The sequence below is a fragment of the Aethalodelphis obliquidens genome, unplaced genomic scaffold (assembly GCF_003676395.1).
Source record: "Aethalodelphis obliquidens isolate GAN/ISIS:26980383/991018 unplaced genomic scaffold, ASM367639v1 scaffold9, whole genome shotgun sequence".
In the NCBI taxonomy this organism is placed as follows: domain Eukaryota; kingdom Metazoa; phylum Chordata; class Mammalia; order Artiodactyla; family Delphinidae; genus Aethalodelphis; species Aethalodelphis obliquidens.
In genome coordinates this window covers 37,038,807-37,051,990 of record NW_020837953.1, presented here as the reverse complement: position 1 = coordinate 37,051,990, position 13,184 = coordinate 37,038,807, and the positions used below count along the sequence as shown (strand labels likewise).

Genomic DNA, 13,184 nt, shown 5'->3' with positions numbered 1-13,184 from the left:
TCTTTTCAACCAAGCAGTTCTATAATTCTGTTATAAAGTCAAGCACTGTTGACTTCCTAGATTTCCAATTTCAGTGATTTCCCTACTGGCCTTTATTAACCTTATTTTATCCCTTGACGTTTAGAAGCTCTGTCATTTCCAGTCTTCAGCAAAACTAAAAAAGCCCACTTACTGTTTTGTATCCAGTCATTTCTCAGCAGCACCCACACCATCAGCAAAGCACAACGGAGGCCAGATGAAGTTTGAGGGCGATGTTTCTCTTTATTTTAGAAATGAGAGTTGACTTCACATGTGAAAACACACTTAGCATTCAAGGTGGAAAAACTCAGAAATTATTCCCTAACCCCCCCCACCCCTTGGTACTCAATGTTCCATCTCCCGCTGAGGTAAGCTGTGCCACTGTCCGTGGCTTTAAAAAAAACAAAACCCCCCAAAAAGACCCACCATAAAGGGGAGAAAAAGCAGTCCTATAAAAACCCTCCACGTCTGCTGAAAGGAGTCTGGGGCGCCGGCCCCTCAGTCAGACTTCTCCTTCTCCTTCATGTGTAAGAAGACGACGCTGAAGATGAAGAGCCCCACCATCATGGAGAAGGCGCTAGCGTAGTAGGGATAGGCCGAGGGGATGAAGCGCTCGTACTGCGTGTGCTGCAGGGGCCGCACCGACACCTGCGACACGACAGAGGTGGCAGGCCCTGGCCACGCGGAGGCCCAGGTGGGGCAGGCGCTGGCTGGGGACGGGGCTGCAAGCTGGCTTACCTGAGTGGAGGAGTACAAGTGCGTGTAGCCTAGCCGGTTGTAATCCACTTTGAACTGGAACACGCCGTACACGTCAGGCAACTTGAACTGGACGCTGTACTTGCCAGCTGGGGAAGAGCCGAGACACGTAACCAGGAGGGGCTTCCCACAGTGTCTGTCGGCCGCACGAGAGCCGGCCCGAGGCAGGGACAGGCTTCCCAGAGTTCTCTCTTGCAAGAATTGCACTCACCTTTCCTCTTCAAGAAGGTCCTCACAAAAGGATCAATGCGGACAAACTCCAGCTGGATGTCATCACCGTCAAAGGGGACCCATTTGCCGTCTGAGAGCTGCTCAATCACGATGCTGTACTCCTGAGGGGAGAGGCTGGTTGGCCGGGGTGGCCGGGGACTGGGGGACGCCCCCAGCCCTCAGCTGCACTGAATCCCCAGTGAGTCTGGCAGGAACCACCAGGCGTTCTGAAAACCCGGGCAAGCCCCACCCACCGCCCCTGGACAGTGATGGAGGACGCCACCCAGCCGGCTCACCCCCCTGACTCGTACCTGCACCCCTTTACAAGCCCGTGGAAGCCCGCACCCAAACACCGCCCTTCCCGAAAGCACCGGGCACTCCTGGGCATCCCTGCTTCCATATTCACTGCTCTCGCCTTTCCCTACTTCTCTTCCTGACGGATTCATCCTCAAGACCCAACTCAAATGTGGTTTCTCATGTGAATTCCGCTCCTAGCAGAGTGAATCAGCAAAGCCCCTCCCACCTCTGCATTCGCACAGCAAAAGCACCCCTTCTCCAAAGGCCACCTGTTAGGGTATGGGTTTACTAGGCAGGCTCTCCGCACCTCAACTGACTTTCTTACAGTGAAGATGAACTTATTCAGCCTTGTTTAGGCCCCTCAGGCCCAACACAGAAATGTTCAGTAAGTGCTTTTGAGCGGAATCAACTTCGCTAAAACCCGGGGGCCCTCCCGCTCCAAGGAGCTCTTACCACTAGGTCAGTGACAGTGTAGGCGTTGGGTGGGGCTGTCTCGCCCACCCGATGATGGGACACAGGCCCCACACGTAGGACACCCTCCTCCTTGAACACCCAGCGGGAAAGGGCCACAGCTAGCTCATAGTTGCCTGTCTGGGAATACCTGCAGAAGGGGAAACAGGAGAGGCTGGAGCACTGGGACCAGCTTCCTTCCAGGGGTGCCTGGTAAACCAATCACTATCCACCAAGATAAACCACACACAGCCGATTTCTGCCTAGAGGCCACACACATCTAGGGATGCTGGTGAACAGGAGCACAGAAGGACAGGTGTGAGGTGTTGCTTTGGGTGTCACCTGCACAATAAATACACAGTTACTGAAACATCTCCAGAGAAGCCATCACTATCCTGAAAAGTCTGGACTGCCAACATCAACAATATAAAGTCTTCGAATAATTTTAAAGCACCTGAAGATAACGTAGCCTCTGACACTCCTAGCTAAAAGCCTCCTTCTTCCCCATCCACGCAGACCTACCGCCCAGACCTCACGCCTAAGCACCCCCTGCATCTACCTCTGGGAGCCGGGCGCGGCCTTCTGCACCGCCGAGTTGAAGAAGGCGTCGCTGAAGAAGTCGAGGGAGCCGCTGAAGATGACCCGGGCGTTGTTCCTGGCCTGCAGCCCCGCGATGAGGAGGGTGTTCTTCCCCACGGCATGGGGGTACTGGGAACGACACGACGCCATCAGCCAGGAGAGCCAGGGCGAGGGACCAGCAGCGGGGCCTCGGGCCAGCCTGGGCCCCAGCTGAGGGCAGAAGCTGAGACCCACCCCGCTACCCCGCTGTGGCTGCCCTCGTCCCCCTCCCACCAACTTCTCATTTCATTGCCTCAGAGAAGGGTGCTCTCCTTGCTTCTCGTTTTCAAACAAAAAGTGCTCTGCTACCAGGCCCAGGGCTGGGAGGCCTCACGGCGGCGAGGGCCCCTCACCTGGGTGATGGGTTTATCGGGGAAGAAGGAGTAGGAGGTGGAAGCGCCCGTCAGGATGTCCAGCACCAGAGGATTGTCGGGGTCGGCCACCATCCTGGAGAAGGACAAGAGAAGGGCCAGCCTGGACCCCAGGGGCTCAGCCCAAAGGACCTGGGGCCCTCCAGGAGCCATTTCTTCCTAAGAATTAATCCTACTTCTAACAGCCAATCCCCTAGCACTCCTCCTGCTGTCCCAACGGAGCCTAACTCTTAACGTCACATATTCACCTCACCCACATCCTCTGGGGAAGGAAAGGCCCCCAACAGTCACAAGTTTGGGCCGGTTTCCTGGCAGAAGAAAGCAATCCCTTCTTCCCCCGGGCTTTCTGCGGGCCTCTCGCTGCTCACTCACCCAACACCTCGAAAGAGGACAGGATTCAGAGACGACTTCCCCACGATGGTCGGGGCCTTGAGCAGGTTCTCCGTGTCGGCCACGACGAGCGTATGCTGCAGGGGCAGAGGGAAGATGGGGGTCAGGAAAAGGCGCCCCAAGCCACGGAGCCTCTCCGGATGCCCTCCCGGTTTCTAGGCTGAATTTTGCTATTAGGCCCTGAAACCTGGAAGGTGACAGGCCTGATTACCTGGCCAAGGTCTGAGATGTCATAGTTGTGATGGTCGATGACAGCTGTTTTCTCCTCGTCAAATTCGATCCCACACTCACTGCCCAGCTCTCGAAGAGGGTCACCTGCAGTACAGACCCAAGAGATGCCTGACCGACCCTAAGGCGGGCCCTGGGCTAAGCAGTGCCCCTCGTCCTAGCGTCCTCACGAGCCGCTCTCTACCAGTCAGCCCCGGGGCCCTGCAGCTTCAGCAGGCCGGGCACAGCGCCCACTGGACCCCTGGGCAACAGCACAGTGTTCTGCCTGCGCGAGTCGGAGCCTGAACTGACAAGTGCCACCACCTGGCCCTCTCCCTCGCAAGCACAGTGACCTTGGTTCTGCGCAAAAACCTCCTTGGAAGCGAAGTAACTGGCACGGGCGAACCTGATCTGGATGAGCCTGGGCTTACAAGGTTTCTCTCTTCCTCATGATTGCCCCACCAAGAACCCCACCCAGTATGGTTTTAAAAACCTATCGACACTGGAAGGAATGAAACAAGACTGGTCAGTGGTGTTCACTGGTGCAGCTGGGTGGTAAGTACATGGGATTCGGAACACTGGAACTCTCCTCTCCCTGCTTCTACGTATCTTTGAAAATGTCCGATGTAAGAAACACAAAAATAATCTGTCAAACCTCCCCTCTTGCCTTCTTTTCGTAAGAGAAGAGCCACCAAAACAACACGAAAGAAACAAAGGAAAAAGACAAAAACAGAAGAAGGGAAAAACAAACAAACAGGGACCCCAGTCCTTAAAAGGACCCACTTCTCATCTCATGGGCTCTGGTCACAGGAAAGCACAGGAGGGGCCAGATGGCACTGGCGTCCCCTCACTCCCTCCCTGGCTGAGGCCCCCCCGTGAGCGCCAGTTTGTCAGCTTCCATTTGTAAAGCTTTCTAAGCTCCCTGGAGAAATGGTGGAAAACACCAGAACTTCCCAGGTCAGACTTACCAATGTCTGAGCTGGCAGCTACCAGGACACGGCCTCCACCGTCGATAAAGGTACTGATGGTCTCCACGTTGATATTTCCCCCGAAATCTGAAAGAATCACCAGACCCGTGACCCAGAAGGTTCCTCTAACTGCTCCTCTGACATCTGGGCGGGGAAGGTGGCCCGCAGACCAGCCGCAGTCAATCACAGGATAGCACCCTCTGGAGGCCCAAAACGAGAGGGACCTTTACCACGCACACCCCGACACAGGGCAATTCTCCCAGCTTCCCCAGTGTGAAGAGCCAAAACTAATGACTCAAATTCATAAACCTTTAGAAGTATGAAATAATCAAACACCTACCAATTATAGCTGTCAAGTTAGTCATACATATTTCAAGTCACACATAAACTATTCATCTAGAAATGTCGCATTTTCCCACTCACATCTCATGAAACAATTTCATTCAAACTTATCACCTGCACCTTTCACATCAGTATCTTTGTCTTCACCTGAGCCACTTCTGGGGTCACCTAACAGTTTTCCAGGGCCCATCAACTTCACTTCCGTCTAAGCCATCTGAGAAACAGCCCATTTGAATTTGAGGATGATGCTGTCACTTGACACTAGGACTCCTTTGCCTGACATGAGAGTTTTTTCCCTATTAATCCTACAGATTTAGATCCAGGACAGCCATAACAGGACCACTTCACATACTGTTTTAAAGTGATCACCAAAAAGGTGCACTAATTTCCAGCACCTGTAATTGTGAGAGCACACCCTTTCTGGTCAATCAGCTGGGACAGCCGCAAGCATCCAGAACTAGCACTGAGTGGGGCTACCGCAGGCTCCTGAGTCTTCCCCGAAGTGCGCCCTGACGTTCAACATAAAGTAATGGCGGGAGTGCTTAGTAATTCACTTATCCATTACATGAAAATTATTTCCTGTGTGCTGAGAAGAAAAATAAAGGGGGGAGAGGGGCTGTAATACGTGCACGCTGATCAGGGAAGCCTTTGGGAAAGCACAGTGCCTTTGAGCAGGTGCGAGAGCGAGCTGGGCAGATGCAGGCGCGAGCATCCCAGGCATCGAGAAGGACAGGGGCGAGGTCCCCGAGGCGGGGAGCAGGTCTCCACTGGAGAGTGCAAAGCGGCGAGAAGCAGCAGAGCAGGCCGGTTCCTGCAGGCTCTGTAGGCCCCGTGACGACAATGGCCACGTGGAGGAGCCACTGGAGGGCTTTGAGCAGGAGACCAACGTAATCTGTTTGTATCTTTAAAGGATGGTTCTGGCAGCTAGGTGGGGAATCAGGTACAGGGGGTGAGGGTGGAAGCAGAGTCATGGGTTAGGAGGCCACTGCGATCACCCAGGCGGTGAAGGGTGGTGACTGGACCACAGGGGTGGAGGGGGAGGTGGGGAGGGGAAATGGGGAGGAGGCATGGGCCTACACCTGCATTCTGAAGGCCAAGCCTGATGTGGGGTGTGAGAGGGAGAGAGGCACTAAGGACAACCCCCCAAGATTTCTGGCCTGAGCAACTGGAAGGTTGCAGGTACCATTTACTGGGACTGGACACAGAAGTCTGTCCATTACATCCACCGGGCAGTTAGAAATGAGTCCACGACATAACTTTGTGAAGATCTGAATAGGAGAACGGCCCTCTTTTCTAAGGGGTAATTTTCAGGAGAAAAAACTAAAAGCGTCGTGCCTTTCCGTCAGGCATAGACGGAACATCTTGTGCGTGCAGACTCAACCCCTCACAGCACGCTAAGCCCCATCCACCCTCCTCCAGAGAGGCCAGGCAGATCCGCAGACAGCACAAAGACAGCTTCGTGGTGCCGCACAGTGGTTCCCAAGCAAGGCGACTGTGCTGCTCAGAGCAATGCTCGGAGATGTTTCTCGCCACGAGGGGGAAGGAGGCTACTGCTGTCTGATGCGTAGGGGCCCGGGACAGCACCCACAACACAGAATTGTCCAGCCCAAAACGTCAAGAGTGTTGCCGTTGAAACTCTAGCGTAGTAACACAGGCTATGAAATTGAGATACCCGGGCTTAGATCCAGGCAATCCCTTCACCTTTCTGAGCCCGTTTCCCCATCTGTAAAACAACCCAGTGTTTCCTGGGTGCAGAGGATGTGCGAAGGATCCTTCTCCTGTAGCCATTACTGCATGTGCCTTGGGAGCTTCCGGATCCCAGAGAGGGCAAGGAACCCACTGATCTCCACATGGAGACAGAAACCAGGCCGGCGTCCTCACACCTAAGGGGACCACGGTGGTAGCACAGGAGGGCCCTCAGAGTGGGGGCCAAACTCTTACCCTGAACCCAGCCCACAGCACGGTAGCCTCCTCCCCGGGCGCCCAGAAGGGTTTCCTACGACAACGTTCCCCACCTTGCAGGGCAGACAGGGTGACAACAGATGTGGGGCAGGGCTTCAAATAGCACTGCGTCTCAGAGACATTGTTCCCCTTCCAATTATTTTTCCAGCCTTCTCGATCAAAGAGAATGGTCACAGTCCAATACTGGTCTTAACGCTTCTCTAAACTAGCTCACCTCCTCTTTTAAGAGGACATCTCGGGCCCAAAGCCTTCAGCAGACTGAGAATCAGCTAGAACTTGACGGCACTGCATTCATTCTATTTACAGGTACCCGCTACTGACTGCAAATGATGGCACTGGCTTTCCATTTGCAGTGGTGATAATGGGTTCATTACTAGTTTCCTTTTAAACTGGTGTTTTAGTGTTGTTTTTTTTTAAAGCAGGTCAATTTGAAGAAAAACTTTATTAGCACAAATGACATGGAAAATGGTAAAAATCATGAAGGGAGAATGGAATTGACTGCGATCTGTGAAGCAGTTTTTTAGGCTCTGCCGTTTCTCCCACCAACAGTAGCCTACCTCAGCCTCCTCCCAATCTACCTGCCACTGCTTCCCTGCCTCTCAGAGACACTCCCGAGCACAACCTGGGCGGCCCCTCCACTCCATCTTGGACATCCCAACACGTGGTTTGGTAACTCCTTTCAAGTCCTTATTTTTATTTACTTTTACTTCCTCACAGACAGACTGAAAAACTCCTCAAGGGCAGGCTCCAATCTCAGAGTTCCACCACCGCAGCAACCTGGCAAACGCCAATTATCTGCTAAAGGCTCCATTCGCCTGCCTAGTGACTTGAAGATTTTAACTGGTTCAACTACACTTGCCTCCAAAAAGCCAATTCCAAAGGCACATGCTGCAGGGGAGGTGGGGGCAGCTCGATAAGTAAAGGGAACTTGGGGAAAATACGTCAGGGATTTGGCAGAACCCCGTCTCACACAAACCACAGAGAATAAAGTCGATGCCAGTGAAGTGAAAGCCTTCCTAAGCTTCATCAGCTGAAGGAAGGGATGGCAGTACTGTCTTACCCCAGACAGGGACAACTTGTGTCCTCTGAGAAAAAGATAAACTGAAGCCACTAAAGAAGAGAATGACTGGGATGCTCACAAAAGCACGACAAAAGGGAAACAGCCAAAGGAACTGGGGATATTTAGTCTGGAGAAGAAACAACTGAATGGGCCCTGATTATGTGAAGGCTATGTCTGTAAGCAAAATAAGCACTAGGCCTATTCTCTAAGGCCCTGGGGAGTATCAGAAACCCTTTCCCTCCCTGCCCCCAAATAAACAAAGAAGGAAGTGGGAGACAAATTCCAGTTTAATATAAGAACTTCTTAACAGAGTTGTCCAGTGGTGGAGTGGGTTGCCTCATAAGATAGTAAGCTCTCTATCACAGGAATGTCAATTGGAAAATTTAGTGAAGATGTTCATTCTGATCAACAACCAGCCTTCTGCTAAGCCCTGGACATATCCACCCAGCCTCAAACAGGGGGTAAGACTAGGTAATCACTAAAGGTTCTTTTCAGCCTAACTATGACTCCATCTGAATTCTTAGGATCAACTACCATCAGTGCCCCTTAACAGCAAACCATATTTATAGCACGCCATTTCCTCTTTCCACACAGGCAAACCCAATGGCGTGTGGGGTGGGGGGGGGAGTGTCCATCTTTCTTATCAGGCCCTTTAACAGAGAAAACTCCCTTCCCTAAGTAGCAGAGCCAGGAGGGGTTTTGGGGGGGTTTTTTTGGCCTCACCGGGCGTCTTGTGGGCTCTTAGTTCCCCGACCAGGGATTGAACCCGCACCCTCGGCCGTGAAAGTGCACAGAGTCCTCACCACCAGACCACCAGGGAATCCCGAGCCCGGAGTTCTATGGTCTGCAACAACACTTGATCCCACAATCCTCAGCTGTGTCTTTTGGAAAGAAGATGTCCTCTCCTAAGCCCAGATTAGAAGTAAACATTTTCCTCTTCTCTGTTGGCAGCAGCGCCCAGGGCTGGCGACTCACCCCATCCCAGAACATGCCCAAGATCCTGAAGAAAGGGATAAATCAGTCCTGGGCCTCGAATCCCAGTTCTGGGAGCGACCGGCAGCCCTTACCTTCTACCGAAGGGGAGAAGATGATGAGATTGTCATAGAGGAACTCCCCGTACTTAATGAGGGACAGGCTGGGGTCATCTGCGGTCTTGAATGTGAGTACAAAGCCCCGATCTGGAGAAGAAAACAGCGAGCTGAGGCAGACGAGGACGCAAAGGGAAACCACCGCTGCACAGATCATGACCGTTCTCCGCCCCCACCCTCCCGCCCCACTAGAGGCAGGTCAGACCTGGACAGCCAGCTCATGGAAAACGAGTGGGAGGGAGAGCAGCCAATGTCCTTGGGCTTGGGGACCTTTCCGACCCCAGACTTTCACCTGCCGCCCCCTCGGACCCCAGTCTCACCCTTCAGGCTCCGGAAGAAAAGCGAATGCGTCTCCCGCAGGTTGAGGTTGTCCAGCAGCACCAAGGTGCGGGCACCGCTGGCGCCGACCAGGCCAAGCAAGGGCAGCAGCAGCCACAAGAGGGACCAAGCACGGACCGCGGCGCCGAGCCCCATCTTCCTGCTCCTGCCAAAGAACCCAAGCACCTGACACCGGAAGTGCTCCTTCCACAGTCGCCCAATCGCGGCCCGTGGTCGTGGAATACAACCCGGAAGTGATCCGAGTACGTCGGGGCTGGGCGTTCGGAGCCGCTGCTCGGACGGTGAGGGGCGGGGAGCGCGGCCGGAAGTGCACCGGTAGGAGGCGGATACTCTGAATCCTATTGGTGAAAGGGGCACGCGGCTCCGCCTCTCGAAAGGAAAAGGCTCAATCCTAGAGAGACAGCTCTGCTGCTGCGACCAATCAACAGGGTTACTAGCCCCTTGGTTCCGCCCATCCCGGGCTTCCGCCTAGAGCCCAGAGCCCGCTTCCCGCCGGAGCTTGGGACGGATGGGTGCGTCCCGCCTCTTCAACCTATTCGTCCTGGTCTGGGCCAGTGGCGGCGTCAACTCGGGCCCCCTCCTCGGTCTTCACTGGCCCAGGACAGATTCGACTAGGAACAAGGCCCCACCCCCACTGTCTCCAGGGAGAAAGTGGTTGGAAAAAGATCAGGGACCGCGGAGGGGGTGGAGAATTTGTCCTGCTGCTCAGGGGCCCAGGGCCTTGGCGCGGGCCTGTCCTCCCCCGCCTGTTGGACCACACTGGAGGCAGTGTGGATGGGCGACGGACTGGCCTACCATTCAAAACCTCTAGCTGAGTTCATTTCGAAGCCCCGTCTCTCACTAGCCCTGTTACCTGGGCATTTCCCTGGTCTCCAGGCCACTGTCCTAGGCTGGCAATAGACACTGGCGAGGCCCAGCTCTCCTACTTATCGGTGTGCCTTTGGAACAGCCTTGGCTCGTGGGAGGACTAGGGCGGGTTTTGAAGCACTTCGTGCAGAGCCAGGCTGAGCTTCCACTCAGTACTGCTGGCCCCCGCCCCTTCTAAACTGACGCAGGGGCAACCCGCTCACCTCAGACCTGCCTCAGTCCCACCACGACTCTAAGTAAAAGCTACCACAAGCATCTCCAAGACTTCAGCTATTCTCTGGGTCCCAAACACAATCCCAGGGCAAATGGTGAAGGTAACTGTGGAGAGAGAAGGTAGCTGTTCTTTTCTGACCTCTTATACTTGTCCACCAAGCCAAGAATGCGGGGGCAAAAGTCAAAAAGTCTCGCTCTGTGCATCTCCATAACGGATTCTACCTCCATCCCCTGCATGGAAGGTTAGGGCTGCACGGAAGGTTAAGCCTCTCACCCCAGCCCTCCTGCCCTTCTGCACACAATGCCACGTCAATCCACCAAGCTCAGACCTGATGGTGCCGGCCTGTTGCTGAGCAGTCTGCCACGGCTCAGGGGCACCCAAAGGCTATTTACTCAGGTCTCCACCTAAACTCATCTTGGCAGCCTCATCAGCTTCTCCATCCCTGCTCAGGGCTTCCATGGAACAGTTCTCCTCCCACCTTTAACATACCCTGAGCTTCCCCACCTCCTGCCTTTTGTTCATGCAGCCCCCTCCACCAGGAACCCTCTTCCCACATTCCCATCTTAAGCCCCGGGATCTCCATCCTTTATGGTAGCCCTACCCTCTGCTGCTCCCTTCACAAGGGCACTTTGTTCCCCATAAAGACCTGATCTTACATCCTCTCGCTCAAGGTATGCACTGCGGCCTGACTTCCCTTAGACTGATCTCCGAAGTTTCCTAATCACCTTCCACCCTAGCTTCTCCAGGGCGTGAGCTCCTTGGCCCAGACATGTGGCTTGTGGCAGGTATCACAGTAATTAATACAAAATAGGGAGGGGGAGGATTTAGGGGGACTAACACGGAGCACCTGCTATGCACTGGGAACTTCACACACTATCTCATTTAACCTTCACGATGACCCTATGAGGTTGGTATCCCCATTTTACAGATGAGGCTCAGCGTGAAATGAGGCTTAGGATAGCACCAAAGGCCAAGACTTTTCCCTCAGATTGTGGGCCCCTCCCACAGGGCAGGCCTGGTATACAATGGGCAAGGGGATGGGTCTGTCTTAGGCAGCTGGGGTGGCCTGGATTCATTTCTGGCCATGTTAGGACACGCAGTTCCAGCACAGCCCCTGAGGGCCATCAAGACCTGGGTCTTCTCTGGGCCTCAGCAAGATGTGGCCTCTATTTTCCAGAACAAGGACTCTGCTTTCCTGGGTCACAGATCCTTCGAGAATCTAACGACAGTTCACATTCACATGCTCTCTCCAGAAAAAAATGCACTTATACTCACAATTACAGGGGATTGCAGAGACCCTGGAGCCTACAGGCAGTTAAGAATCCCTGCTCCAGAAAGAGCTTCCCCATGAAGGCCAGGCAGTGGCAGGGAGGGGCCCCAGTGATGCTATCAGAGGATCAGAGAAGGGCAGTTCAGCAGCTAAAGGCAGTTTATTAGGGCAGCTTAATGTGGAGTGGCCTCCTCTGCGCCGCAGACCAGCTGAGCATAGGCAGTGCGGGAACAGCTGCTCCAGGACTCCTGTGCCCGTCCCACAGGGCTTCCTCACAAAGCGGGGCCTAGTAGGTGGAAGCACAATTTTCCATCGCCAAGACATTGAGCTTGACCCATGTGGAAGTCACTGTCCCACTCTATCGGGCTGCTAGTGAAGGCCTTGAGGCAGGGCTGGGGTTTCTGAGCCCATGGAGGCACAGGACAACACTGGTGGGCACAGTGGAGGGCAGATGAAAACGCTGACGTGGCGTGGAGAGCCAGAGCAGGTCTCTCCAAGGATGGTCCAGCCTCCGAGGAGCTCATGCCCTGGGCAGAGTGGGCTCTCTGGGTAGCAGGGAGGGGACTGTGCTTTCCCAGGGCCAGGGCCCCCTCGGGTGCACCCAGTACTGTGGGGGGCAGGTGGGAGGAGACCTAGCTGGGCCTGCCCCGGAGGGGCCTGGCAGTCTCACAGAGCCCAAAGGCAGGGCAGCAGCAGGCAATGTGTTCACAGAGCCTCACCGCCAAAGCTGCTTTTGCTTTTCTTACGCCTGGCCTTGGTGAAGGGGATGTCAAGGGACTCAAGGCGGAAGGGCCGAGGCTGGGGCATTTCAGGGGCCTGGGTGGGTGAGATGGCAGAGCTGTTGCCAAGTGGGGAGCTGAGGCCTGGCGGCGAGCTGTGATGTGCTGTGGAGAAGAAGGACAGAAGCACTGGTGAGCCAGGAGCGCAGAGGATGGAGAGAAAAGACTCCGTGCATGCAGGGTGCAAAGTCTGGTCCACCCCCCACCCAGCCAGAGGCCCTGGTCCCGCAGCTGGGACCCCAGGCTCTGAGAAGCTGCTCTGGTTGAGGCCTTGGACCCAGCACTACATCTGCATCCAATGGGTCTGGGCTGGGAGCATGGAGTTTTAAAGCCTCAGGCTGAGGCAGCCTGGACTGTCAAGCCACACAAGCCTGCTTCACATCCCTGCTCCACCACTTCCTGGAAGTATAACCCTAGGGAGCCACTTCTCTCCGAGCCTCAGTTTCCTCACCTGCAACATGGGCATGATGCCAACTACTCAACTGATGTCAGTTTCTTTCCTGTCCAGCTTTTCCCTCCTTATTCCTCAACTCCACCCATTCTGTCTCTCAAATAACCTCTGTGTAGAACTGAGATTTGCTTTTTATTGGTATTTTATTAGAAGCTCTGTGGTCTTTGATTTTAGTTTTAAAAGCAGAGGAACAAAGTGATTTTCGATTCTTGCTTGTAAAAGTGTGTTTTGCTTTTGTGGTCCTGTTTGCCCCCACTTGGCTCAGTGGGAGAAAGTCACCATACTGGCAACTGAGGAAGCTGGTGGCAACTGACCAAGTCCCAGACAACTCCAGGCCGGGGCCCAAGCTGTGTGCTGAGGACCTTCTGCGTGTCGGGGAGACACAGGATCCAACTCAGCACCTCCCCACCAGGAGATGGACAGAGCGGGGGAGGAAAGGGGAGGCCGTGTACTGAGCACTTCCCACCTCATCTCACCTGATCCTGAGGAGAAGGCATATCCCCCTCAGTTTACAGCTGAGGAAACTG

General features: G+C 54.4%; 2 protein-coding genes across 9 annotated transcripts in view; both read right to left on the bottom strand.

Moving 5' to 3' along the window:
- Positions 1-241: 241 nt before the first annotated feature.
- On the bottom strand, positions 242-9,380 carry DDOST (dolichyl-diphosphooligosaccharide--protein glycosyltransferase non-catalytic subunit). Its single transcript, XM_027109911.1, has 11 exons — positions 9,058-9,380; positions 8,717-8,827; positions 4,286-4,372; positions 3,322-3,425; positions 3,093-3,187; positions 2,703-2,796; positions 2,291-2,439; positions 1,735-1,882; positions 986-1,106; positions 757-863; positions 242-666 (listed from the first exon to the last, which is right to left on the bottom strand). Exons 1-11 carry the CDS (start codon positions 9,209-9,211, stop codon positions 517-519), a joined length of 1,320 nt encoding a protein of 439 aa, XP_026965712.1. The 5' UTR covers positions 9,212-9,380; the 3' UTR covers positions 242-516.
- Positions 9,381-9,425: 45 nt separating this feature from the next.
- The window catches only part of KIF17 (kinesin family member 17), a 50,688-nt gene continuing 46,929 nt past the window's right edge, over positions 9,426-13,184 (bottom strand). For 7 of the 8 annotated variants that reach the window (XM_027109884.1, XM_027109883.1, XM_027109885.1 and 4 more), the window contains one exon: positions 9,426-12,311. In XM_027109884.1, the coding sequence (XP_026965685.1) occupies positions 12,133-12,311 (179 nt within the window). In that variant the 3' untranslated portion in view covers positions 9,426-12,132. The remainder of the gene's footprint in view (positions 12,312-13,184) is intronic. The other variant, XM_027109881.1, reaches the window with a different exon arrangement.